At 37.0% G+C, this 27,778-nt stretch overlaps 1 protein-coding gene across 1 annotated transcript in view; it reads right to left on the bottom strand.

Annotated features, from left to right (window-relative positions):
• The window catches only part of zranb2 (zinc finger, RAN-binding domain containing 2), a 28,709-nt gene extending 8,137 nt beyond the window's left edge, over nt 1–20,572 (bottom strand). Inside the window, exons 1-5 of the mRNA XM_039767829.1 lie at nt 20,291–20,572; nt 13,776–13,828; nt 8,059–8,167; nt 5,711–5,793; nt 1,334–1,410 (exon numbers count right to left, since the gene is read on the bottom strand). Coding sequence (XP_039623763.1) covers nt 1,334–1,410; nt 5,711–5,793; nt 8,059–8,167; nt 13,776–13,828; nt 20,291–20,358 — 390 coding nt within the window. The 5' untranslated portion in view covers nt 20,359–20,572. The remainder of the gene's footprint in view (nt 1–1,333; nt 1,411–5,710; nt 5,794–8,058; nt 8,168–13,775; nt 13,829–20,290) is intronic.
• Between the last annotated feature and the right edge of the window lie 7,206 nt (nt 20,573–27,778).

Here is a 27,778-nt window from a genome sequence, read left to right as displayed (position 1 = left end):
ATAAGAGATTGAATGTTGTGTATGGTGAGGATTCACCTCTGTACTATAAGTTTTGGGCCAAGCAATTTAAAAGGGGCCGGGAGTTGATTAAAGATGACTCCAACAAAGGGGCCTCCTGTCATCTTAACAGAAAATGTGCCAAAAAAATGTTGGCCATGATTATGAAAAATTGTTGCGTCAAGGTTAATGTTCTAGCCCATAACACTGACATTTCAGGTGGCAAAGTTTCAGCAATCAATACTCATTTGATGAGGTCAAAGATCAGTTCCTGATGGGTTCCCTGAATGCCAACATCAGATCAGAAAACATGTTGCCAGGAAAAAAGTCTTGAAAACATTCTTGGAGAAAATTCTACTTACTTTTTCCATACAGATTGTTACTGGAGATGAAAGGTGGGTTCACCAAAATGACCCTGAAACCATACAAAAGTCCTAGCAATGGAAGCATAAGGTGTCCCTGGCCAGCAATCAATTTTGTGTGCAGCAGTCAGATGTGAAGGTCATGTCAACAGTTTTCTAATGATGTTCTGCTGTTAGAATTCATGCTACATAAGTAAACCACCACTGGAGAAACCTATGCTTCCACAATGAAGTCATTACATGAGCCCGTCAATTAGAAGCATCACATGAAACTGTCAGCAGGAGTGTTACTTCTTTATGACAACACACCATACCACAAATCTCTGAAATCAAAGGCTACTATCAGGGAATGTGCATCCAGAGAGGTTAAAGATCCACCATATGGTCCAGACCCAACCCCCTGTGATTATTTTCTTTTTCGGAATCAGAAGAAATTCATACGTAATAGCAATTTTATGATGATAAAAAGGAGGTGGTAATGGGTTGGCTGAAGGTCCAAGATGAATCAGAATCTGTTGTAAAATACTAAACCAATCAGGTTGCACAAAGAATAGTTTTGATCAAATACAAAAATCCATCTCATTAAACACCACACATTATCCCATAGCGGAAACAAAAATGTTCTTTATGAGAATCTGTTCCAAATTTTTCAGAATCTGTTAAGAATGGTTACTTTATATGAAGAACCATGGTCATATTGCTGTCTGAGTCAGCGGAGGTTAGAGTGCTGTGTTTCATTGTGTTTACACCATACTACTGTACTTGCTTTTTTACATTTTTAACTCTAAGTAAAAAAGGCCATATCAATAATAATAATATCAATAATACTACAAGTGTTTAATCAATGAATACTGCATCACTTCCTAAGCTGGAACTGACAAAAACATGTTTCTAAGTAGTTTCTCCAACTCAACTTTAAATGAATAATGTAATAACAGATTTTAAAGGAAATCATTTAAACAAGACATGTTTACCTCATCATATTCTCCATCAGATTCCTCACGTTCAATATATTCAACGTTCTCCCTCTCATTGAATCCACCACCATAACCTATGATTAAAACACAAAGCTGGTGGTTTTAATTTGTAATTTACACTTTACTGAAACAAAAAAGGTGATAAGGAAAGTAAACACAGAAACTACTGTAATTAAACCTAATTCCTAAAAAACTGCCATTCATCTCAAAGCATTCAATATTTTAAATGGAAGATTCTTTTATTTTTCATTAATAAACAACATCAAGTCACAACTGAAATTATGGAGTTCTGATTTGTTATTGCTTTTATAGAAGCATGTGACATAAGGAAATTACATCTGCATCAGCAACAAACTGCTGTCTACAGGGAAGTAAAAGATTCTTTTTATCTCGCAAGAACTGTTATACTTCAAAGATACCATGGGCCCTCTTGCCAAGATCACAATTTTTCATCACTTCAGTCAAACAGTTTTATATCTTCTTAGATCACTGGAATTAACTGAAGAATTTCTATGGCAAATGTATCTTTGCAAGCATACTTAGTCTTAAAGTAATGCTACTGTTCTGGTAAATCTTTTTAAATTTTCAGAAGGGTATGTTTCTGTCTTTATAGTTCTGCAAAATCTTTCTATAATTAGACATTTTAATGAAGCAGATCCAAGGGATACTTTCCCCAAGATAAAACTGTGGGTTTTACGATATCTGAAGTGTAAGCATCTTCCTCCCTTTCTTTGCATCTCTTGGTGTCATTCCTTTTGAATATTTTACGGCCACACATTTTGTCTTTGGTTGAAGCTTTGATCTCTGACTAACTTTAGCTTTTCAGGGTATATAAAGAAACATTCTGTAATGCTGAAGGGAAGATTAGTATTTCTATCTTCCAGCATGCTGTGTGTACATTTCTGGTATTCCTTATTTATCCCATTTATTCTATTTTGCTACTGTACATAATTTTGAATTTACAGTATTATTAAAAAATCATAAATTATTGTACTGGTTATCTACCTGCTATCACTGTAATTAATGCTGAAACATTTTAGCCCCTTTATCTGAAAAAAAAAAGCCCCACACTAATCAGCCTTCAAGGTTCGCAGCCTGAATATTCCTGTTAAACTGCCCAGCCTCTTAGGTTTTATTCTAAAAAAAACACACAGATATAAAAGAATGGTGTGGAGCCTTTGAGGTTGTTATGCAAAATTTATGTAAAACACGCTAAGCTCACTACTTAACATAGGTTTTATTATACAGTGTTTTGTGAAAGTACATTTACATTTGCTTAGCAGATGCTTTTAACCAAAGCAACTTACAAATGAGGTAAACAGTTGAGTAACATTAGGCAAGGACCTGTTTGTTCAGCAAGTGTTAATAGGTCAGGTAACAAAAGTGGATTGTCAGAACTGATGTAACAACATGTACATTTACAATTATAGATTACAGTCACTAATGCAATTAAACAAATTAACCAAGAGTATAAAATATAGCACAGCAAAGTTTTTTCCCCCTTCATCAATTTGACAGATACTCACACTTAAATACATAGAGGGAATCAGCAATACAGATGGAGGTGGACATATGTATTCACAATTTTTTACACATACATACACAGCATCATATTTTCATTCCACTTTAACAATTTGGACAATAAAATCTAAAAGAAAATCCATTTTAATTCCATACTGTAATGCCACAAAACAGGACAAACACCAAGGAGGTTGAATACTTTCACAAGACACCATAGAGCACAAGCTAGTTAAACAGCCTTAAATTCTGAGGTTATTGGTAAAAATTGACTACTAGCCTTAGTCAAATAGCTTTCTAGGAGAATAGAAACCAAATCCTTGCAAACGATAACAAGTCAAGCTAACTCAAATATTACAGAAACTTATAATTAATGTATACCATAAAAAATTGGTTTAATAGACCAAACACAACAAAATGGAGTCAGATTAATGGTACATGCTTATATTGTGTCATTAGTTACGAGACATGAGGCAGCAGAGAAAATGGGTGAGTTGACACAACATCTGATTAAAGGTAACGTCTACAGGGTGTTCAAATCAACTGAAAACAAAGTGAAGATTTAAAAATTCTTCATACCCAGGAAATCTACCTCTAAAAAATTTCATAACTTTACCTACGATAAGAATAAATGCAAGCATAATAACTTTGTCCTTTGCTCAGACTATACTATACTAGAAATATGTTGTTCTTCCTGTCAAAGGCCTTATACACTCTGAAACATCCATAATCTATTACTGTCCCGAGAATTATTCCTGGTGGAACAACCATCCTAAATGATCATGGTAATATGGTTTCTAAGATTTCCAGACCAACTGGAAACACCCAGCCCGTAAAAATCTACTTTAAACAACTTAAGAATGTACTATAATATCGGATACTAGAGAAAAAAAAAAAAAACCCATATAACCTACAGGGCTCAACACCAATTTTATTCAGTAGGAAATTTACATTTACTTATTTGGCTAACACCTTTATCCAAGACAATTTCCAAAATTTATGATAGATTTTGTTACTATGACAGATTGTTACATTTGTTTTGGTTTACCAATTGGAGCACCGGCAGGTCAAGTGACTTGCTCAGGGTCAAACAGTGCCAGCAGCGGGATTTACACCCAAAACCTCAGGGTTTGAAGTCCAAAGCCTTGGCTACTACACCACACTGCCTGCCAGTGACTAAATATATCAAAGGCTAATGACTGGGAATACCAAAGGCTATCAATTCTATAATTTCAGATGTTTATTCACTGAGTGAAGTAATGCAGAAAGTAGGTGATTGTTTTTTGATTTCTCAATGCAACTAAAGCACACCTTTTATTTAAGGGAGAACTGGGTCTGCAGCTTTCGTACCTTGTAAGGATTTAACAGCGTTCTAAATCTTCAAGAACTTTATAGGTTTGTCCAACTCAACTACATACATTGCCTAAAGCTGTGGTATTTTTTATTTTACTAAAAAAACTCTTGTTTAAGTCTTGTTTAAATTATATTCTGATGTGAAGAACATTTAATATTATTAGTTAAATGTGTTATCTATCTATAGTGTGTGTTTTGGGCCTAGCCGCATATTAATAATATACTAAATGTTCATAAAATGAATGTAACTTAAGTAACAGTTCCTCAGTTTCCCAAATGTTCATATAGGGTGGTTCAGAACTAATTATGTAGATCCAGATTGTCTGGATGACTTTGATTTATGGGGGGACAATTCCAGTTTGGCGCGAAGGCGATTCTTCATGTCGTCCGTTCGCACACTTCTCGATGGTCCGTGATTTTCTATGTAATAAACTTCATATGTTATAGCATAATGAAAATTGCATAATTAGAACTGGACCACCCTATAGTATGTAGCACTATAATACTGCATGTAATACTATAATACTACATGTAGTACTAAATACAGTATTGATTAATTGTGTGTGAAAAGTGCACCACTTGTCCACTAAATTGCTTGTTAAGACTGCTGCTCACATTTGATAACCTCTTGAAACAATAAAAGTACAGCTTGTTTCTTTCTTTCTCTCGTGCTGATATCACCACTGCCTAGTGAGCACAGAACAAGACATGACTTCATCCATTTGCAGAGACTCTGGGCAATATTCTTAAAGGCAAGGGTTCAATTAAAAGGAAATTTTTCAGGTTTTTGCATGGAGAGTGACTTTGACTTGAAGACCCACCTAGCCCTATCATTTACTGGTCAAGAGTCCTATCTTCAAGGCTTTTCTGCAATTCTTTGGGTTTACTTTTCATGAACAGTCCAATAAATCCAGAAGTAACTAACAGGTTTTTAGCAAAAAAGAGCTTGGTTTGTACATTTTGAGAAAGCAACTGTATAAAAGACATGTAGATTAAGCAACATGGACGTTTTTCCCATTATGCAACATTGTCTAGCTTTGGCCACAATGCACAATGCATTCTATGACAAGTAAGAAGTTTTCTGAGCCACCACTACAAAGTACATGAGGTAAGTAACAAATAAAAAAATATTTTTTTTGATGGTGTATTCCTTTAAAGTTAGTCTAGCAATATGCCAAAATATAATATAGTTTATGAAAACCTTATCTCAGATTTACATTGTATAAAGCTTCATCAAGTTGTGACACATTTGACATTTTATTATGTCTGATAAAACTGTTAAGTCAGTGACAATCAATATCTTTCACAGTAGCTTGCACTATAAGCTTTCTAGTTTATAGTATATAAAAATCACAAAAATCAAATTTACATTTAAGAGCATGACACAGCTTATGCACCAGATAAAACCACCAGGACTGTCTTTCATGTCTCAAACTCATTCATGACTTTATAACAAAACACATATTTAATGATTCCAAAAAGAAACAAAAAATATTATTTTACCTGTTCTCTCTTCAAGTTTAGCATACTTAGGGGTGTTACACATATTGCATTCTGATCTTCTAGCCCAATTCACATTACCACAGCTAGAAGAAAAATAAAATTAATATTTACATACCTTGAACAAGTATAGTACAGGCATTATCAGTTTTATATGGTCGCTTGGAGTGACTGCTCATCTCAGATAAGAGAGCTTTTCTAAACAGACCTTTTGGTCACAACAAAGTGTTTATCAGAGAAGAAATAAGTGAGAGTATAGCACAGTTTATTCTACAATGCAGATGTTAACTAAAAAGTAAAAATACTCATATTATTGTCATATTTACAGGGTACAATTCTGTACCGTTTTAAATTCAATAATTTTAACAATATGGCAAAATCTGTTTCAAACAAACCTAAACTTAGTTGGCTTTAAGAAAATAACAATAAAGCTAAACATAACAGTTCTGTACCAAAGTCTCAGCCAACTAAGTAAATTAATTAAAGGTGGTTTTCCATGTGTAAAAAGGACTATTTAACATTAAAAGACATTGTTAATTTTTATTTAATCATTTTATGTTTGTGTGTATTTCAGTGTTACATAGCACTTTCACAAGCGAACAAACACTGCCCCATTAACTAGCTTTACAAATATTTTGCTTTGCTGGCATGGAATTTTGGGAAAAATTGAGAATTTGAGAATAGAAAAAACAAACATCTGGAAAGAAATGACAAATATCTTGGTGCTAGAAAGTCAGAGAAAATGCTAACAAGTTCATTATTTCTGCATAAACATGACCTAAACAAGATCAAATGTTTATGTAAGTCGCTAAAACTAGTTAGAGAGCCCAGTTAAACAAATGAAACAATAATTGATTGTGGAACACTATGTGAACCTCAAGGATTATCAGTTCATTTGAAGAGAAAATTAGAATCTGCTGTTTCAATCAGTCAGGTGCGTGTATGGGAGGGCCTGTCCTACTTAAAGAAAAAAAAATCTAGGTCTTCAATATTAATATCTGAGCTTCCCCACACAGGCGTTTGAAAGTGTGTCATGGCTTAATCAAAGATGATTTCTGGGGACCTCAGAAAAAATGTTTTTGATATTCACCAGGCTGGAAAAGGGTAAAGAGTTTTTAGTTCGCCAAACCACTCTCAGGCTGTGTACTAACAGAGTAAATTCAACATCATAGGAGTGGTCAACCAACAAGGATGACTTCAAAAATAAAGGTGTGCAAATATTCCAGGCAGTCACAAAGAACCGCAGCGTAAAGTCTAAGGATCTAAAGTTCTCTCTTGCACTGGCTAACATTATTGTTCATGAGAATAATCAACAATAATGGGGTGCATGGCAGGGTTACAAATTGAAAGCCACTACTCTCCATCTAAAGCTTGCTAAAGACCGCACAGATATACAACTACTGCAATAATGTTCTATGGACAGATTAAATAATAATAATAATAAATTTTATTTATATAGCACCATCATAGATAAAACTATTAATTTTTAATTGGCGTAGCAAATTCTAAAGAAAAAGGGGCATCCATCCATGAATTTAAAATCAAGAGAAAGTTGGTCAGGTAACCAGACAATGACATTAAACAAGTCAGCACTTCATTCAAGAAAGTCCACCAACAACCCCAAAGTAAAACAGTTCTGCCAGGAGGAATGGGCTAAAATTCTACCAAGCCATTGTGCTGGGTTGATCAACAGTTACTGGAAACATTTAGTTATTGGCACAAATGGGGATTAAACCAGTTACTGAAAGCAAAGATTCACATACTTTTTCACAAACAAAAATGAAGCATTAGATCATTTCCCACATAAATAAATCAACAACTATAATGTTTTTGTGTCATTTATCTCATTAGGTTCTACATACAGGTGCCGGTCATAAAATTAAAATATCATGACAAAGTTGATTTATTTCAATAATTCCATTCAAAAAGTGAAACTTGTATATTAGATTCATTCATTACACACAGACTGATGTATTTCAAATGTTTATTTCTTTTAATTTTGATGATTATAACTGATAACTAATGAAAGTCCCAAACTTAGTATCTCGGAAAATTAGAATATTGTGAAAAGGTTCAATATTGAAGATACCTGGTGCCTGTATATATGCAGAAATAGAGAATTCTAGTCTATTCCAAAGTTTTCACAAACATTCTAGCTCTACTGTAATATGATTTTATCTATATAAAAGATTGCATGAGTTACTGGAAAGACCCAACTATGTACAGTAAATAGAACTTGAAAACAACCACCAGCATAGAACTATAAAAAATATAAAGTTTTGGTTGAACTGTCTAACAAACTTAACATTTTAGGAAGTACAGTTGCAAAACAAAAAAACCAAAAAAATTACGTTTTACACTGCCAGTCATTAGCACTGAAAAGACCACGGCTCTTTTCCGCAAGAGTCTTTCCAATTTCTGTACCTCCAGCCTTCATCATCTTTGCTTCAGTTGTTTTTTCTAAAAAAATAAAAATAAAAAAATAAAACACAACCATACTTGAACTTGGATAAGCAACTACTGCAGAATTTGTGCTGTGAAGAGGAATGGATACAAAACCCAACCAGACTAACTGTTTTAAGATAACAAAAGGGATCATCTGAGCAAGAAATTGACATGTTAAATCTGAAATAAAAGATCACAACAAGCATTCCAGTAAAGAATAACATTTTGCTTGATTATTCTAAGACAAACTATAATATGTATACCTGCACTAGCAGATTACAGTTTGTACATTTTTTTATGTGGGCAAAAATGCAGTGATTAAGGCAAAGTTAAATATAGTATAACCCATATTTAGCACTAGCCCACATTTAACTTTTTTCAATGTTGTTGAACATAAAATAAGCTATTCTTCGAGGTTTTTAAAGCTATGTTCACAAAGCAGCTAACGGTGAAATCAATTCTGACTTCTACCAAATCTGATTTATTTCTTTTTGCTTGACTATTCATGTTAATTTTTTAAGTGATCTAAATCTAATATAGGTGTGTACAGATAACTATCCTGAAAGTACTCTGCATGTGCATTAGATGGCTTGTGCTCGCTACTTCACATTGTTTCAGTGCAGGATGTCTACAAATTCATCAGCACATGATAGCAAGAAACAGAGTTCCTTTGACTGTATCAACATGTTAACAAAAATAAGAACTCGGATTGGTTAGAGAGTGATGTTGAGGTTTTGGATGTATAACAATGATTACAAAAGTAGTGCAAACTATTTCCGAAAATCCCAATTCTATAAAAAAATATAAAATAAAAAATCAAATTTATCATGAGTGAAAAAATGAAAATTAAGCTAATTGAGAATTTAGCCTTTTTCTGTTGTAAAAAATCAAATACAAGAGGATGCACACTCTGCAATCAGACTTTATGCCCTCATGCTTCAACAATACAGTGGCATTCACAAATAGGAACAATAATCTAAAACATCCAAAAGAACAATATTAGAAAATTTAAAGAGAACAGATCAGAACACATTCAAACTGGGTCACAACTAGCAAATACATAAATAACTAGCGACACTCACAATCTAAATTGGCAGATTTTCACTACAAATGTCTTGATTGGTGATCAATAAATTAGATGACCACAAAAAGAAAAAAAAAGTTTACTGTAAAGCTTAGGAAATCAGATGCTGTTATTTTGTTGTAGTTTTCACGAAAAGGAGCAGTACTTTTTTTTTTTTTTTAATTAAACTTTGCTTTAGATAAGTTTGTTATGGAAAAAATTAAGTGTGACAGCTGTCAAATTATGATGGCAAATGCAATCCAAAAAGTGGGTCGGAGACACAAAGATATTAAGTACATTCATCTAAGGAAGTACACAGCCTCATCTGCAGAAAACAGGAAAGGCTGGTTGCTAGGGAATTACAAGTAAACAGGCTTCCAGCAGAATAAGACATACACACACACACATACATATATACACACATACATATATACACACATATACATACATACATACATATACATACATACATACATACAGACAGACAGACAGATAGATAGATACTAGCAAAATACCTGCGCTTCGCAGCTTTGAAGTACTGTGCTAAAGAAGTTATGAAAAAGGAAAGGAAACATTTTAAAAATAATTTACAGTAACATGACTGTCAATTCAATTGTCGAAGGCTTATTTTAGCATTGAGAGTGAATTTGATTATTGTAAAGAGTTTCATTTATGATTGTAAATGTGGTGCATGAGAAATGCACATTTTTAGGATGTAAGGATCTCTTTGTAAACAATGTTTGCAGTTCTGCCCTCAGGCTGTAAAATGACCAAGCTGTCTGCTGAGATTACTCTTGAGCATGCAACGTACAGTTGGCCATGTGAGAAGGAATCTTGTGTCAAGTCAATGCCAACCTTTTTTGGAGTCTGTGACTTATTTATTGTCATAGCGAAGCAGACCCTTACTGGAAATTGGAGGCATTCCAATTGGAATGGGAGGTCAGAGGGTATGAGAGGGATGCGAGAAATAAATACTCCCCTGAGCCAGTTCCAGTGAGGCCAGTTGCCTCAATGAGGTTCTTGTGCAGAGATTTGATCTGAAGCCTGGTGCTGTTACAAAGTTTTGATGGTTGTAAGTTTCATAGTAACATAATCGGTGCACCTACCTTCAAAAGTAGAGTATGCAGAGGCATGACCGGAGGTTTAAGAGTGTGAAGAAGCTAAATGAAAAGGCAGGAGTCACCAGCAGGAAGACATGAAGCAAGGTGAACAATAACAGGCTTGAAGCGGTGGAGTAAAGAAGAAGGGAGCAGTGAGCACGACAAACAGCTGAGGAAAGAAAGGAAGCGAGTGAGGAGGCACATGAGCGCGGTATGTCGTTAGTGTATTTAGGCAGGGAGCCAACCACGTGGTAGACGCGCGGACAGCGGCCGTGCGGAAAAAAGAAGGGGGACCAGGGGCAGTCCTTGTGCATCTCTGCTATGAAATAAACCCACTGTTAATGGAAATAAGGAATGAAACCGCCAAAAGGAGAGGTCAGTTTCGAAAGTTCCCTACGACATAATGGTGAGAACCGCCAAAAAGACGACGCTATTTTTGAAAAGTCTGTTACGGGGCACGGCGCGAAATGAAACATACTTAAAGTTTGTAAGTACAGTGTAAAGGATGAGCATGGGAAATTTGGGCTTCCTATGTATACTGGAAGTCACAGAAATAGTGAGGAGGGGTTTCCCATATCTATATATACAGTTTAGGAGGTACACCTGTTTACAAAACTTGGGGGTTTCAACAGGATATGAAACATACCTTTTTTAAGTACACTATAAGGAAAGAGCATGTGAAATTTCAGCTTCCCACCTATATGGAAAGTGGAAGAATTAGTGATGAGTCAGAGGGGGCTTTGCCTTTCATATGTATACTGTAGATAAAAGATAAGGATAGGAATATAAGTAGCAAGCTAGATAATTTTGCAGATGAAACCAAGTTAGGTGGACTGGCAGATAATCTAGAATCTGTCAAATCACTACATTGTGACTTGGATAGCACACAAGTTTGGGCAGAATTGTGGCACATGAAATTTAATGTAAGTAAAACATTACACATAGGAAGTAACACTATTAAGTTTGAATACACAATGGGAGGTCTGAAAATTGAAAGTACAACTTAAGAGAAGGATTTAGGAAACATAGTGGTCTTGATACTATCCACTACCAGGCAGTGTTCAGAAGCCATTAAGACGGCTAACAGAATGCGAGATTATATAACATGATGCGTGGAGTACAAGTCCATGGAGGTTAAGCCCAAGCTTTATAATGTACTTATGAGGCCTTGCTTGTACTGTGTACAATTTTGATCTCCAGACTACAAAAATGACATAGCAGCGCTGGAAAGAGTCAAGAGAAGAGCTACTGGGCTGATTCCAAGACTACAGGGAATGAATTATGAAGAAAGATGAAAAAAGTGCCATGTGTTTTCAGTTAAAGCCAAAAAAAAAAAAAAAAGGACATTAAAAAGTTTTTATTTACACAGAAAACCATAGACACATGGAGTAAGCAACCTGCAATATGGTAGACAGTATCATTTTCACTAGACCTGATGTTATTTCAGAAGAATTATGTGAACTGGATTTGCAAGCTTTGTTGGGATGAATGGACTGTTCTTATCAAGATTGTACTAATGCTCTAAAAAATGCCATCAATCCACTTTCAATAAACTTTAAAACTATGACATATAGCACTTAAATGGGAACTGTAAGGCATCAGTGCTAAGTAATGTGGTGATGTGCCTAACAAGATTAATAAACAAACCTATTCTAATGTTGTCATTTAGTCCTTCTAGCTTTGATCACTTGCTTCAGTTTAATTTGGAAAAATACAAGAATGTCTCCACAAAACTATGAACAATGGATCTGGAAATTTTCCATCAGTAAAAGAAAAAAGACTTGTCACTATACACATCAGGAGCAGTTAAGTCCCCTTCTTTGCAGAACAGTCAGCTGTCCACATCAGGTATGATTTTAATTTTTCCATATGTGCACCAGCAGTCACCATCTGTCCTGAGGCTCATGAAAAAAGTAGTCTTAATTTCCTCTCTCTTTTTATTCCTGATCTTTTACTTTTTGGAAGGTTCTCATCTGTATATTTTGGCTAATGCAGAAAAGGTTCCGCATCCTTATATTTTAAAAGTTCATTTTTGTCACTTGTACAAAGTACTGTGAAATTATAGTTTAAGACAGTTACCCAAAATTCAGTTCTGCCTTGGTGAAGTAATCACTTTCTCCTAGTCACTACTCTTTGACCATACTAAAGTATTCTGCTTTAGTTATAATACATATGTAAAAAGAAATAAACTACACTGTTAAGCAAAGATCAAAAATATTTTTAAGATTGTTTGTTTATAGCATAACAAGCAAATGTAATTGGGCAATTCAACTATGAACAAATCTGCTTAATTTTAGGTGTTTGCAACAAAAGCAGACTATACTTAGCAAATAACTGAAAAAGACAGTTCCAATTATAAACTTGACATAGTGTGTTATGGCGACAAAATGGTTAGAACTGCTGTCTCACAGTATTACGAGGCCGAGTTTGTATCCAAATTCACCCACTGTCTGTGTGTAGTCTGCCTAACAATAATAAATGTTAATGGTCCATCACATCCCTAACTACTTCTATCAGTAAGTAACATGTTAAAACAGACATAGTAATAACTATCTTTTAAAAAGTATGATGTAAGATTAGTAAGTCAGCTTGATAGTGTACTACTTGTATTATTTTCACTGGTTGAAAATCCAAATAAAATTACAGTGAAACAGGAACAGATAAGGGCCTCAGAAAAGGAAATGTTACTTTTACATTAACATTCCAAATGAACTCATCTGCTTTGCTACTACATGGAATACAATACAGGGAGTCCTCGGGTTACAACGACTTGATCTAAAACGCTCACTCCCATAAAAACGTAAAAAAAAAAAAAACTGAGACAAGAATGTTTCGGCTTATGCCGTTAGCGTCGTACTTACAGACTACGTGGGCGAACTAGTAAGGTTACGCGCAGCGGAAGAATAGGCAGTAATGCAGCGTATGAGTGAGGGAGCTGGCGAACTAGTTTGGTTGTGTGCAGAGGAAGTGCTCCGTTTGTGTGGCGACTTTGTGGTCCTTATGTCTCCTAAATGAAAGTCAGAGTCTTCAGATGGTAGCACTTTGAAGAAGAGGAAAGCCATCACAGTGGAAGTGAAATTACACATTGTAAAGAGATAAGAAGGAATAAAAGGATTTTTTTTTTTACACTCATTTTTTCTGTTACTACAGTACAGTGTACAGTACAATATATTTATATCCTTTTCCTTTTCTGTGGCTTAGTTGTGTGTTTATGATCTAGATTATGATTTTGCAAATGTGTTAGGATAGGTAAGTGACTTAGGCTAGGGTGCGTTTCGATTTACACCAAAATCGGGTTACATCACTATTGTAGGAACAAAACTGTGTCGTATCCCTAGAAGCCCCTGTATAAAAGTTGTAATTAAATACTTAATTAAAAAGTGACTAGAAACTATGCTTAAATACATCAATTTCTTCTTATAAAATGTAAAATACTAGATAGAGAAAAAAAAGCACTTACCCCTCCCACATCTGTTGCAGTTTGTTCTTCTAGCAAAGTTCACATTTCCACACCTTTAGGAGAACAAGTTAAGTTTCTAGAAGTTAGTAAAAATAATAATAAAAGCACTGCAATAAAATAAGGAAAACAAATTTTCTTTTTTCAATTGAAACTACAACAGTGCAAAGTGTTACACACAGGCTAAACATAAGATACTGTAGATAACATGGTTTTATAGAAACCTCCAAAAAGGATTCTGGATTTGCCAGAAAATTCTCATCATCTAGGTAAAGTGCAGAAACATTAAGAAAAAGGCAAATAAAGCATTGTTAAATTTTAAACACTGTTAAAACTAAATCAATAGGACATTTTTGTATATAACTTATAATATGCTAGTATTGCCATATCTGGGTGATATCATTTTGGTACCCAAAAAAAGGCTGTAAAAGACAAGATGCTGTGCAGAAGAATGCAACTATGTACATCCCATGAATAAAAGGCATGTACTCCACCGACACTACAGAATTAAACCTCTTCAGTCTTGAGCAAGGAACAATGTTTGGGGATCTAATAATGATTTTTAAAATTCTCTAAGGCATTGAATAAAGTTCATCCAGCAAAATACTGAAAAAGTGGGAACCTTGTGAAATTAATGTGATTGAAGACTGAACAGAGTAAGCACTTCTTTAAACAAAGAAAAAACTATGTAATCATGAATGTTAGGCAGAAACTTTGAAAACTAAAAAAGAAAATATGGATACTGGGACAACTTAGCTTTAGCACGTCAATTAAATACAGTGGACTGAATGATTTCTCCCTTGTTCAAGTTTATGCTCTACAAGTAATAACAGTTGGGACAATTGAAAATACTTCTGTTTTCAGTGTATTACCCCGAATAAACATGACCTGTAAACAACTGAAGTTTACAACCTAGAAAATGTATATTAAAAGGCTTAGTGGTGGTGTCATGTTAATCAAAGATGAATAAACATATTGCAGCCAATAGCTTTAAACTCCATTATGTATACAACAAATGTCACTTTTCCTGGAATATCTTTATGTTGAATATTATCAAAGTCTAACACCATCTTTTCAGGGAGATTTAACAAACACAATCTTTCTCATTCAAAAAAATATGAACTGTCTAAATGCGTTCTTACAAGTGGAAAACAAGATCTCTGAAAATTCACTTCTGAAAAAAAGTTCTCAACAAGGACTATCAACACCGTGATTAGTACAATGGAAGGAAGTATGGAATCTAAGAATTTGAAAAATGCAATATTCATAATCTGCCAGTAATATTGGCCTTATGAGAGCCTGAACTGTGAGGTAGCAGTGCTAATGACCGCACCAGGGTGCCACCCTGAGACAAAATAAATAGAATTAAGTTATCAGAACAGTAGCATTTTTTGCAGTCAGGAAGCATAAATTCACTAAGGCTTACACCTCATAGTTTTAATAACAGATTCTGGGAATATTTCCTAAGCCAGCCACAAAGCAAATTTCCAGGAAAATCAGCAAACAACATTTTCACTGTGAAAAACACTATGGCAAATTTCATTGATCAACATTACTATGCAAGTACAGAGTAAATAAAATTAAACAGCCTTTTGGCTCTCCTGTTTTTTAATATACCAGTATGATGCATATTATGTTAAACCTATCAATAACAAGACTATAATTTGGAATATGATTACTAAATATTATTTTATGGATAAAGAGTTTTATGAGGACTCTGAATTTAATCACTACATTTTTATGTTCTTGGTAGTTTGTCTCATAGTAGTAAAGTACATAACATTTCTCTAAACTCATACTATGTTTTTTGTCTAAAAACCTTAGTTAATGCAACGGTAACAGTTACAGCCATATGTTCAATACATTCCATGCTATTGCAACAAAATCTGCACATATTTAATAAACTGGTGATGAAGTAAGACATTAAATTGTTGCTTGAGTAACACTTATGATTTTAGGATAGTTAATTCACTTTGCTTGTTAAAGCAGGGGTGACCAACACCAATCCCGTAGGACCACCGTGGCTGCAGGTTTTCATTCTGACCCTTTATTTAATCAGTACCCTGTTTGTGCTGCTAATTAACTTCTTGTGAATTCATTTTAATTGACTTTTAACATTTGTTCCCCTGACTTTTTTCATCATTCCTCTGAATTGCGTCATTTCTTTCCTTAAATGTCACCCAAAAAGAAATTTGAAGTGAGTGAGCCAACAGAAGACCAACTAAGTCAGGGCCTCAAACTCCAACCAATTTCACTCCAACCAGCTACTTAATTTGGTGCCGATTCTTGTGGTTAATTAAGCCCATTCTTTAATTCTGTGGCTTGTTGCTGCTCTCATCGTCCATTAGCAGGCATTTACAAAACTGTCGATTTTCTCTTTTCATTGAGCACCGTTAAGATGTTTTGTGGACCTGAGCTGATCAACATTCCTGAGACAGACCTTCACCTTTCTTTTTTATTTTCAGATATTGTGTGATGGACACCAGTTGTTGTGGCACATTTTGTATCTCATTATTGTCTGGCTACTAATTAAGGATAAAAAAAAACAAGGGGTCTGGGTCTTCAAAAGCAGGTCAATTAAAATTAGTTCAAAAGAGGTTAATTAGAAGAAAAAAAAGGTTGCTCATTAAGAAAAGGGTTAGAATGAAAACCTGCAGCTACGATGGTCTTTCAGGACCTGAGTTGGCGACCCCTGGGTCAAAGCATACCTATAAGGAAGTGTCCATACTATCTACCAGTTGTCTAGATCTGGGCCTGGAGGGATACCCACCTCTCTTTCCCAGGGTATGGAGAGTGAAATTTGGACACAATGGTGTCCTTGGGGCCCGTTACTGTTCACCCTGCAGTTACAGATCTTTTGTCCTAGCATCTGGTGTTAAGACGTTTATAAGTTTGGTCACCTCTTGGTACCCATTGCCTTATAAACAATCTTTAACCTGTTTAACCCTTCAATAAAATCCCTAAGTTGACCGCCCCCCGTACCTCTGACAACAGCAAAAGGTTAAGAATTTTGAGTAAATTATTATTAAAAGATATGATCTTATTTATTAAAGCAAAGAAATAAAATGCAAAAATAAAAGATTAAATACAAAATATTTGTAATATTAAACAATACTCTTACACCAGTTTACTAATGATGTCAAAGTTTCAGGCCTTCCTCTCTACCTTCAAGATGATCTCTTTTTTAAATTTCATTCTGCTAATAAATATTTTTGCTCAAACTTGTTCAGCTTGTCCTACTTACTAACTTTCGTCTTATGAAGGTGCAAGCAACAGGTCTTTCAAAATGAACAGTTTCTTTTCACATCTAATAACACAATTAAAATATACATTTCTTATATTACACGCAATATATTTGCTTCTTTCCTTTTTTTTATTTCAACTTTCATGCATTACAATCTTCACACTTAATATTCTCCAAAAAGTAACATCTGGATTAAGAAATCCATTAAATATTTCAAAGCATAAAACAGGAGTAATACACAAAGCAGATCTGGACTGAAAAATTGCTTAGCCCAGAGACTCACATCATTTCAACAGGATCTTTAGACAAAAACTGTTCAAAAGTTCAGATCTTGGACAGGAACACTGAAACTCGTTTTTACATCAATCATCCAACAGATCTTGATTAAAAAGGTTTTCAACTGATTTTTATCCATTTGTTCATTTTATTGTTTAATTTTCACAAGGCATTCTCAATATTTTTGTACCAGAGTCTCTGTAGTTCATGTCTGGTCTGATTTGGTTTTTGGACCAAGCTTTTCTAGTGGTCAGGGTGGTCTATTTTTTTTTTTTTTCTGGGCATACTGATGCTTACTGCTATGCTAACAACAAGCCATGGATTACAAGTGACATCAAAGGCCTTTTGAACCAGAAGAAAAGGGCTTTTAAAGGTTTAAAGCTCAAGCGCATGCAGAAGGAACTCTGAGTCCAGCTCAGGGCGGCGAAAGAGCAGTACAGGAAGTGTGGGATGGGATGAAGATTATCACTGGCTGCAGCTCGAAGCGGGGTGCCGCCAGAGACAGACGTGGAGAGAGCAAACCAAATGAACTTCTTTAATAGGTTTGATCACCCTAACCCACTCTCACCTCGGAGTACTGCATCCTCCAACCATCCTTCTGCTGATACCAGCATAGGTGAGACATCCCCACCCACAATTACAGCAGCCCATGTGAGCAGAGAGCTGAGAAAACTTCGTGCCAGCAAAGCAGCAGGTCCAGATGGTGTATCGCCACGACTGCTGAAGGCCTGTGCGTTGGAACTGGGGAGTCCTCTACAGCGCATCTTCAACCTGAGCCTGGAACAGGGGAGAGTCCCAAGGCTTTGGAAAACATCTTGTATCACTCCTGTCCCAAAGGTATCACATCCTAGTGAGCTGAATGACTTCCGGCCTGTTGCTCTGACGTCACATCTGATGAAGACCATGGAGCGGCTGCTGCTTCACCACCTGAGGCCACAGGTCCGCCACGCCCTCGACCCTCTGCAGTTCGCATACCAGGAGAAGGTGGGAGCGGAGGATGCCATCATCTACATGCTACACCGATCCCTCTCCCACCTGGACAGAGGCAGTGGTGCTGTAAGAATTATGTTTTTGGACTTCTCTAGCGCCTTCAACACCATCCAACCTCTGCTCCTTGGAGACAAGATGACTGAGATGGGAGTAGACTCACACCTGGTGGCATGGATCGTGGACTATCTTACAGACAGACCTCAATATGTGCGTCTTGGGAACTGCAGGTCTGACATTGTGGTCAGCAACACAGGGGCGCCGCAGGGGACTGTACTTTCTCCGGTCCTGTTCAATCTATATACATCAGACTTCCAATATGACTCGGAGTCCTGTCACGTGCAAAAGTTCGCTGATGACACTGCTATTGTGGGCTGCATCAGGGGTGGACAGGAGGAGGAGTACAGACTTTGTTAAATGGTGCGACTCAAACCAATTACACCTTAACACCAGCAAAACCAAGGAACTGGTGGTGGATTTTAGGAGGCCCAGGCCCCTCCTGGACCCTGTGATCATCAGAGGTGACTGTGTGCAGAGGGTGCAGACCTATAAATACCTGGGAGTGCAGCTGGATGACAAATTGGACTGGACTGCCAATACTGATGCTCTATGTAAGAAAGGTCAGAGCAGACTATACTTTCTGAGAAGGTTGGCATCCTTCAACATCTGCAATAAGATGCTGCAGATGTTCTACCAGACGGTTGTGGCGAGTGCCCTCTTCTACGCGGTGGTGTGCTGGGGTGGCAGCATAAAGATGAAAGACGCCTCACGCCTGGACAAACTTGTTAAGAAGGCAGGCTCTATTGTAGAAGTAAAGTTGGACAGTTTAACATCTGTGGCAGAGTGACGGGCATTTAGCAAACTCCTGTCAATCATGAAGAATCCACTGAACAGTGTCATTACCAGGCAGAGGAGTAGCTTCAGTGACAGACTGTTGTCACCATCCTGCTCCACTCTTCAATTCCACCCGGGGGAGTAAATGCTAACATTACTCAAAGTTATTGTCTGCTTTTTTATTTTATTCTTTTTAATTTTTATTACTATTTAATATTGTTTTTTTTTTTGTATCAGTATACTGATGCTGGATTATGTGAATTACCCGTTGGGATTAATAAAGTATCTATCTATCTATTTACTGCCTCATGGTAAGGCGACCAGGGTTCACATTCCTGGTCCTTCCTGTGTGTGGTGTTTGCATGTTCTCCATGTGTTTGTGTGGGTAACTTCTGGGTGCTCCAATTTCTCCTTCTGACCAAAGACATGCATTAAGGTGGCTTGGCGACTCTAAATTGATCCTGGGGTATGTTTGTTGTGGGTCGGACTGATGCCCTGTCTAAGGTTTGCTCGTGCCTTGCACTCTATGTCAGCTGGGATAGGCTCCACCACCACCAGCAACTTTAATCAGGATTAAGCGGGTTAGAAAATAACATGACTTAAATTACACAGCTGGAGAAGTACTGTATCTGGAGATGATCCTTAGTAACTCTGAAAAAGGACAACGGAAGCAATATTTCAATGTGTCACTGACTGAAGTTTTCTCGACCTCATATGGGACCAGAGGATACTGGAAGATACTCCTAAGGATACATTTTAATGTATACAAGTATACATTTGTAAAACTGAATGCTGTAAAATCTAGTACTAGAAGTTCAATATTGCCATATTCACCGCGAACGACGTTCTCCGTGCCCCGGTAAGAAAGGAACGTTTTGATCATTATAAAAAAAATAAAATCTGATAAATGTTCTACTAAAGCATACATGGCTAGGCCAAGCATTATCGTTTTTTATCAGAAAAGTCAGTCAATTATATCAAAATACTGCAACACGTGCATACAAACGAATAAGTAAACGAGTTCCTGAATAATAAAGAAAGGCAGGCCTGTCGTGCAGCAGCTAACGATTAAGCCTGTAAAGCTGCGATGGGTTGCAAATGATAATACAAAAACGTGTAATATTGATAAAAATTACCATCTTCAGAAATACCAAAGTGGTTAAATACAGCCTCTTACTTTTTATCGGGGCAAATCCAATCTCCATCGCTAACTCGAAAACTCTTGCCAGACATCTTCGTGTCCATGATTGAGCCGCGCGGCAAGTTGCGCGCGCCACAGCGGACTAGAAACTTGCCTGACGCCTTTCGCAAAGCCCCTGGCGGGTCTTACAAATCCAAGCTCCTGAAGAAAATAAAGTAGACAGCACGAATACCTTCACATTACGAATTAAAGCTGCTGGAGTTATAAGTGAATTTGAAAAAAAAAATTTTAAAAGTCAACAGGCACTTAAGTAGACACAATCTTAGAGAGCTAAAGACCGGATGTTCCCACAGAGTCTCGATGTTTCTCGGATGTTCACGTCTGCCGTGACTTGGCACTGCCACCTTGTGGTTTGATAACCGATCACCTTTTTCAGTTAAGTTTTACTGTATTCACTTATTTTCACAGTACCAGAAGCCAATATACCCAAATATGAAGCATTTGAAAACAATCTTGTGAACAACCAATTCGTTTTTCTCGGTGACGGATGTGTTGCGATATCATGATATTGTAGCCACCTTATCTGTACCGCAGCGCTGTAGAATTTCCTGACGTTCCCAGGCGAGTAAACCACTGGACAAATTATTTAAATGATAAGCATACTTAAGGGAGAAGGATTACGGATATATCACAGCAGTAGAAATACATTGGAGATCATGAAAAGAAGAGCCTGTTTTACGGCTACATTCACAGATAATTTTATTAAACGAAACTCCCATTGTCTTTTTGCGCATAGCTTACATGGTCTTGAAGAAAATGTGTATGTATATTCAATTCAATGCAATGCAATTCAATTTTATTGTCCCAAGAGGGAAGTTTTTTTTCTGTCAGGAGGTTTTACACAGAGACCTTAACATAACATTTAAAGCACATCAACAAACAACACAGTCATCGACATGAAATTAGTACATATGATAAAATATAGTAGTGCGCAAAACACAAAGGTATATCAAGAAGTAAAGTTAATTGAGAATTATGTGGTGACCGCAACGTACAAAAGCTAACACAATACAACACATTTGTGATGGCTTATGGGTAGTTCAAACACGCACAGCGCAATCACACAGTGGAGCGTCCATGTTTAGTTGACCTTGGCTTCACGGTGGCAAACTCCAGGCCTCGAGTGCCGCAGTGGCTGTACGTTTTCATTCTTACCATCTTCTTAATTAGTGACCTGATTTTGCTGCTGATTAGTTCTTTTAATTAACTTGACTCAGGCCCCATAGTTGTTTCTTTTTCTTTAATTGGCAGCCAAACAATAATGAGACACAAAACAAGCCACCACATGACCAGCTCCCCTGTGCCCATTACTCAATATCTGAAATTAAAGAGAGGTGATGGTCTTGGTAAGGTTGATCTTTCAGGTCACCAAAACATTTTGACGGTGCTCTTAGAAAGAACAGAAAAACAACAGTTTTCGAAATGTGTGCGGTAGCAGAATGGGAGCTGCAACAAGCCATGGAATTAAATAACGGGTTTAATTAACTGCAAGAATTGGCTTCTCATTAAGAAAGTGATTGGAGTGAAATTGGTTGAGTTTGAAGCCCCATTTTAGCTGGTCATCTGTTAGCTCGTTTCACATCTCATTTCTACTTGGCTGTCATTTAGTGAAGAAAGGAATCAAATTCAGAGGGCTGAACTCTTTTGACAGAGCTATTAAAGTGATGGGGAAAAAGTTAATTAGCAGTGAAAATTGGTCACTGATTAGGAAAAGGGTTAGAATGAAAACCTGTAACCACTGCGGCACTCCAGGCCTGGAGTTTGCCACCCCTGAACTAGACTAACAGCAGAGTGAACGTTATGCTGTGTGCGTTCAGACTACCCACAATCCACTGTGAACGTGTTGTAATGCATCAGCTTCTATCTGTTATGGTCATAGTGCAATTGTCGAGTTGTCTTTACTTTTTGGTTTATTACCCTTGCACTTATGGTGAAACATTAAATAAAACATATTACGCATAAAAATTAAACCAACATTTAGGCTTGATGGACGATTGTTCATTGCATGATTTAGGCCTATGGATGTTTGTTAAAGTTTAACTTATTTATATGATTAATAGTAGTTGGCAATAAAGAGTATTTCAACCCGTTGCCTTTTGTCCATGGAAACCTGTAACCTAATGGCAACAATTGAAATTGAGTATGTAGTGGGTGAGTCCTGTATCAGAGAAGACCTCATACATTCCGTAAGTACTTGCTTGTTAAACTGCTTGGACTGTTGGCACCTTGCTATTTTTGTGCTCTATTTTACAATTTGATTTATCATGGTTTTGTTCCTGACATTAAGATTTCTAAACCAGGCCAGCAGAACATAAGTAAAGTCAGACTCAATACAAGATTTATCAAATAGTGGCATAAAGGTAGTGCTTACATTAAGAAGATTCAGCTTCTGTAAAGAGTAGAGGCGCTGCTGTCCCTTTCTACAAATAGTAATAAAAACTCTTTACATTTATGTAGCATTTTTCTCACTACTCAAAGTGCTTTTTCACAGTAAATGAGAAGCCACTTCAATCACCACTAATGTGTAGCAACCACCTGAATGCACCAGTACTCCCACCACACATGAGCTATTAGGTGGTGAAGTGGTGCGAGAGAAAGCCAATTAGAGATGGGGTAATTGGGGGGACAAAATGACTTGGCCATGGTGGACAATTTAACCAGGACATCGGGATATACACCCTACTCTTTACGAAGGATGCCCAGGGATCTTTTATGACCACAAAGAGTCAGCACCTCCATTTTACATCTCATCCAAATGACAGTGCCATTTTTACAGCACAGTGTCCACGTCACAGCACTGGGTCATTGGGACCCACATTCAGCCCACAGGGTAAGCAGCCCCCTGCTGGCCTCACCAACATCTCTTCCAGCAGCAACTCAAGCTTTTTCCCAGATTGCCTCCCATTCAAGTACTGGCGGAGCCCGAACATGCTTAGTTTCAGGTGGATGACCTGTTTTGAAGTGCATGTGGTATGTCTGCTGGCTCAGATGGCATCAGTGCTTTCCTTCAAAGTCAGTTTTTAGTCTACGATTGTCCTTAGATATTTATAACTATCATCAATCTCCACTGCTTGGTCTTTGATGAATGTTTCTTGTTGGTGAATGGTGTTTCTTCTGAAATCAATTATAAGTTCCTTAGTTTTTGTAACATTTAGGTGTAGAAAGACTCATTACACCAGTTAGTAAAATTGTGAGGGTAAATCAAAACATAAAGGCAATAGAAAAATTTTGTGATAACTGCAATGGGTAGAAGCTGACATAATACAATACATTTGCAAGGGCTTATTGGTAGTTCCAACACAAGTAGCAGTCTGCTGTTAGTTTAGTTGGAGACAAGATCAAATGAACATGTACACTCCCTGTTTGTTGAACAATACACTGTAGTGAGATTTCCTTGGATAGAGGAGGTGAAACCTCCTGAAATTCACCAAAGGATGTTGGCTTGCGGCAGATCAGTATGCTGAAAGCAACTCTTTATGTAAAGAGTTATGGAAATCTGGAATAACCTACTGAGTCCTGTATGGAAGTTGAAACAGAAACAATTACAAACCTTTATAAAGTATCAGGGTGAGATATTGAAACAGCGAAGCTATTAGCTTAACAAACACACTTGATGGACTGAATGGTGCCCGCTTGTTTGTCAGATTTCTTACGTTCTTATGTTTGCACTGTATAAATTCAATGAAACACCCATTCACAATTCACAATTCCAGAATCACACCATTATTTCCAGACACTTCTTTTTATTTAACATTACGGGGCGGCACAGTGGCACAGTGGGTAGTGCTGCTGCCTCGCAGTAAGGAGACCCGGGTTCACTTCCCGGGTCCTCCCTGCATGGAGTTTGCATGTTATCCCCGTGTCTGCGTGGGTTTCCTCCTGGTACTCCAGTTTCCTTCCACAGTCCAAAGACATGCAGGTTAGATGCATTGACGATCCCAAATTGTCCCTAGTGTGTGCTTGGTGTGTGTGTCCTGTGGTGGGCTGGCGTCCTGCCTGGGGTTTGTTTCCTGCCTTGTGCCCTGTGTTAGCTGGGATTGGCTCCAGCAGACCCCTGTGACCCTGTAGTTAGGATATAGCAGGTTGAATAATGGATGGATGGTTATGCATACTCTACTAAGGCAGCATGGTGATGTAGGGGTAGCATTGCTAAGTCACAATAAGGAGACTGGGGTTTGCTCAAGGCTTGGAGTGTGCACACTCTTCCTGTTTTCATGTGGATTTCTTCTGAGTGCTCTGGATTCCTCCCAAAGATGTGCAGGTTTAGTGAACTGATGTTGCTAAACTGGCCCTAGTGAGTGGGATGTTTTCTCTGTGACAGACTGGCACCATGCCCGGGTGTTGTTCCTGCCTTGTGTCTGAAGACTGCTGGGATATGCTCCAGCTGACCCTAGATAAGCAGATTAGTAATGTGGATGGATGGTTATGCATAACACATATGTATTGCTTAAATTCATGTAACACGTTTCAAACGACATTCTGTCCCTAAACAACGTTAAAATTAAAAATGATGTTCAGTATTTCATTTTTCTAGTCTGAAAAACACTTAGCATTCTAACTGCAGTGATGATGACATTTTCTTTTATGGTTACACATGTTTAAAGGCTGACTAATTTCAATAATTTCTTTTATGATATTATCATCTATTATCCCTTTTGCTTTGGTTAATACTTTTCCTGTTTTTCACTAATTGCTGCACTTCAAATGTAATTAGTTCCCACTGTTTCACTAATAATTTTTCCGCTCTAGCTTGCTGATAATATTCCTCAGTTAATTAGGGCTATTTCCTTCTTTAAATACAACATTCTTTAACATATTTTTTAAACTTATTAAAGAAGCAGTTTGAGCATTTTATGAAACCACTTAATGTATATTATGTGATACAGATATAGCTTATGATCACTAACACTTAGAAATATTCTCAAATTCTCTTAATCCAATTAAGAATCATACTGGGCCAGAACATATGCTAGAAGCAATTGGTGCTAGGTAGAAAATGCAAAAATGATATAATTCCAGTAAATATAAGTCCATATCTCCACTTGTTATCATATTGATTGTCCGTTACAGGACTTACTCTTGTACACAGCCCCTAAGAGGAAGAGGAGGCTGGGAGCATGTACTGAAACAGCACATTTATCAGCCACTAGGCCAGCTTTGTATTTGTAAATTAACCTAACATTCAAATATTTGGGTATTTGGGATGACAGTCACAAGAAGAATAGATACACTCTACATGGGTAATGGTGTGGTACAAGATAGAAACCCAGAAGGCAGAAGCCCTAACCATTGTGCCACCCAACTTCTGTTTATATATATATATATATATATATATATATATATATATATATATATATATATATATATATATATATATCTTCAATATCTTTTTATTTGGTATGCCACAACGTTCTTTGTGTCATGGGGACACCTCCAAACAAATAAAAACAGGTAGCCTTCCGCTTGTCTGCCTTTTCCTGATCTTTAACCATTTGCTCCCTTCTCATCTTAATCCTGTCACTCAGCTCTCTTTGGGAAGGTGCTGTGAGTCCTCACAAACTGCCCCCCAAAGACCACCTCCCAACCTTGCTTCCATTCAACACAGCCCATGCAGTACCGAGACTCATCACAATATAATTCTTTAAGAGAGGAGAGTGAACTGTCTCAAACTAGGGATTTAAAATAACGTTTTTTAACTGCGCAAAAAGGAAATATACATAGTACTCCTCTGAAATAAAAAAAATTTAAAAAAAGCTAAACACACGGGTGTTTAATACTGAATAAAAGTTAGTGTTCGTTTATGTAAGTGGTAACAGGTTTCCATAGTAAGAGAGTGCAAATGGAATATGGTTTAATTTTCTATGCAAACACACTACCCTAGAATAATTTTAAGTCTTTAGATTGTCATTTTAAAAATTAAAAAGGGCCACAGTGACTGCTGTTTTTTTTCCAACCCAGTTTCTAAATGAGAGGTCAATTATTGCTGATGAAATACTTGAAGCATTTTGATGCTTCATTTTAGTGATGTCACTTGTTAAGGTTCCTCACCCTTAATTGTTTATTTCAGTCTTAAGCAGCTGCATTCACTGTTTTTAAAGGCTCCTTATTAGCAGTAAGATGCAAATGACAAAGGAGCCGACGGGTTCTCCATCTAACTTGTTCCCATTTGTGCCTGTGTGGATTCAACATGCACTATTCGGTTTAATAAAAGACCTAAGAGAAAAATATGACAGACTTTAAATTATCTGTTTTAGGCTTCAAATCATTTAGATGATATCCTTGGTAAATAAAAAAATCTATGATATAAGAACCTAACATTGAGACTAACAAACTGTAAAATAAGGTCTGAGATTGGCAAGGATTGGGTTGGAAGGAAAACCTGCAGCCACTGCAGCCCACCAGGACCAATATTGCCTACCCCGATCTATACTTTGTTTCAGGTGTTTGGGATAAATCTTGTGAGAGTGATACAGAATTGGCAGAGGTCGGAGTAGATGATGCAACGAGGAATCTGAGGAATTTGTCAGTGCTTGTTAACTTTCTTAATAAAGCGCAGTGTCCAAAGTTATGTCTGTCGTTTCATTTGCTTGTGTGACAGGTCAGACTCATTGTTCACAATTTGTCTCATCTAGCTCCAATTAAAGGCTAGTATAGGAAGGGAGCGGAGGGGAGATAGAGTCTGCTGCCCAGCAAGTGGGTAAGGGGTGGGTTATTAAAAAAACAAAAAACAAAAAAAAAACCTGCACACTCAACACAAACTCCCATTTGTTTTAAATCTTTCCCAAGCTGTTGACATGCTGGTTTCTTTTTCTTTTCTTCTAGTTTGTCCGCTCCTGATTTACTTTTATACTGTTGGTTGTGTTAGTTTTAAAGTTTGCTTTTTCATTATTTATTATAACTCAACCTTGTATGTGAACCCAATGAAAGATTGTGCTTCGGGGAAATCGATTGTTTGGTTTATTCTTTCATTTTTCACATCTATATTTTGCCTGTTTTTTGATATCACTTCCATGTAGTATGATCACTGGTATATATTTTGAATATTGTGGGTTTTTGTTCTTTCACTATGGCTTCTTGTAAGGCTTCCCATTGCAATCGTTATGATCGGGGTTATAACCGGTCGTAATAAACTGTGTTTTACACTCCGGTGTTGCTTTTTTTCTTTCATTCATTTGAAAAGGACCTGCTCAATGTAGAATCATTAGTTAATTCTGGGGCCACCTTGTCACACTCCGTATGATGCAGGAGCAAAAATGTCCCTTTGACATGGGCGCAGAACTGAATCCTGCAATCAGTAGCCACGGAAGACATTTCAGCGATGGCTGATTTTTATTTTAACTTGAACGGATGACCCATCTAGGGCGTCCAGCAACCCACACGTTGAAAAACGCGGATCTACCGCATTCTCGCCCTGGGATGTGACAATCCCTTGTCTTCTCTCACGCTGTCGGTCTGCACGGTGGA

The sequence above is a fragment of the Polypterus senegalus genome, chromosome 10 (genome assembly GCF_016835505.1).
Source record: "Polypterus senegalus isolate Bchr_013 chromosome 10, ASM1683550v1, whole genome shotgun sequence".
Classification (NCBI taxonomy): domain Eukaryota; kingdom Metazoa; phylum Chordata; class Cladistia; order Polypteriformes; family Polypteridae; genus Polypterus; species Polypterus senegalus.
This window is presented reverse-complemented; position numbering and strand designations above follow the sequence as displayed.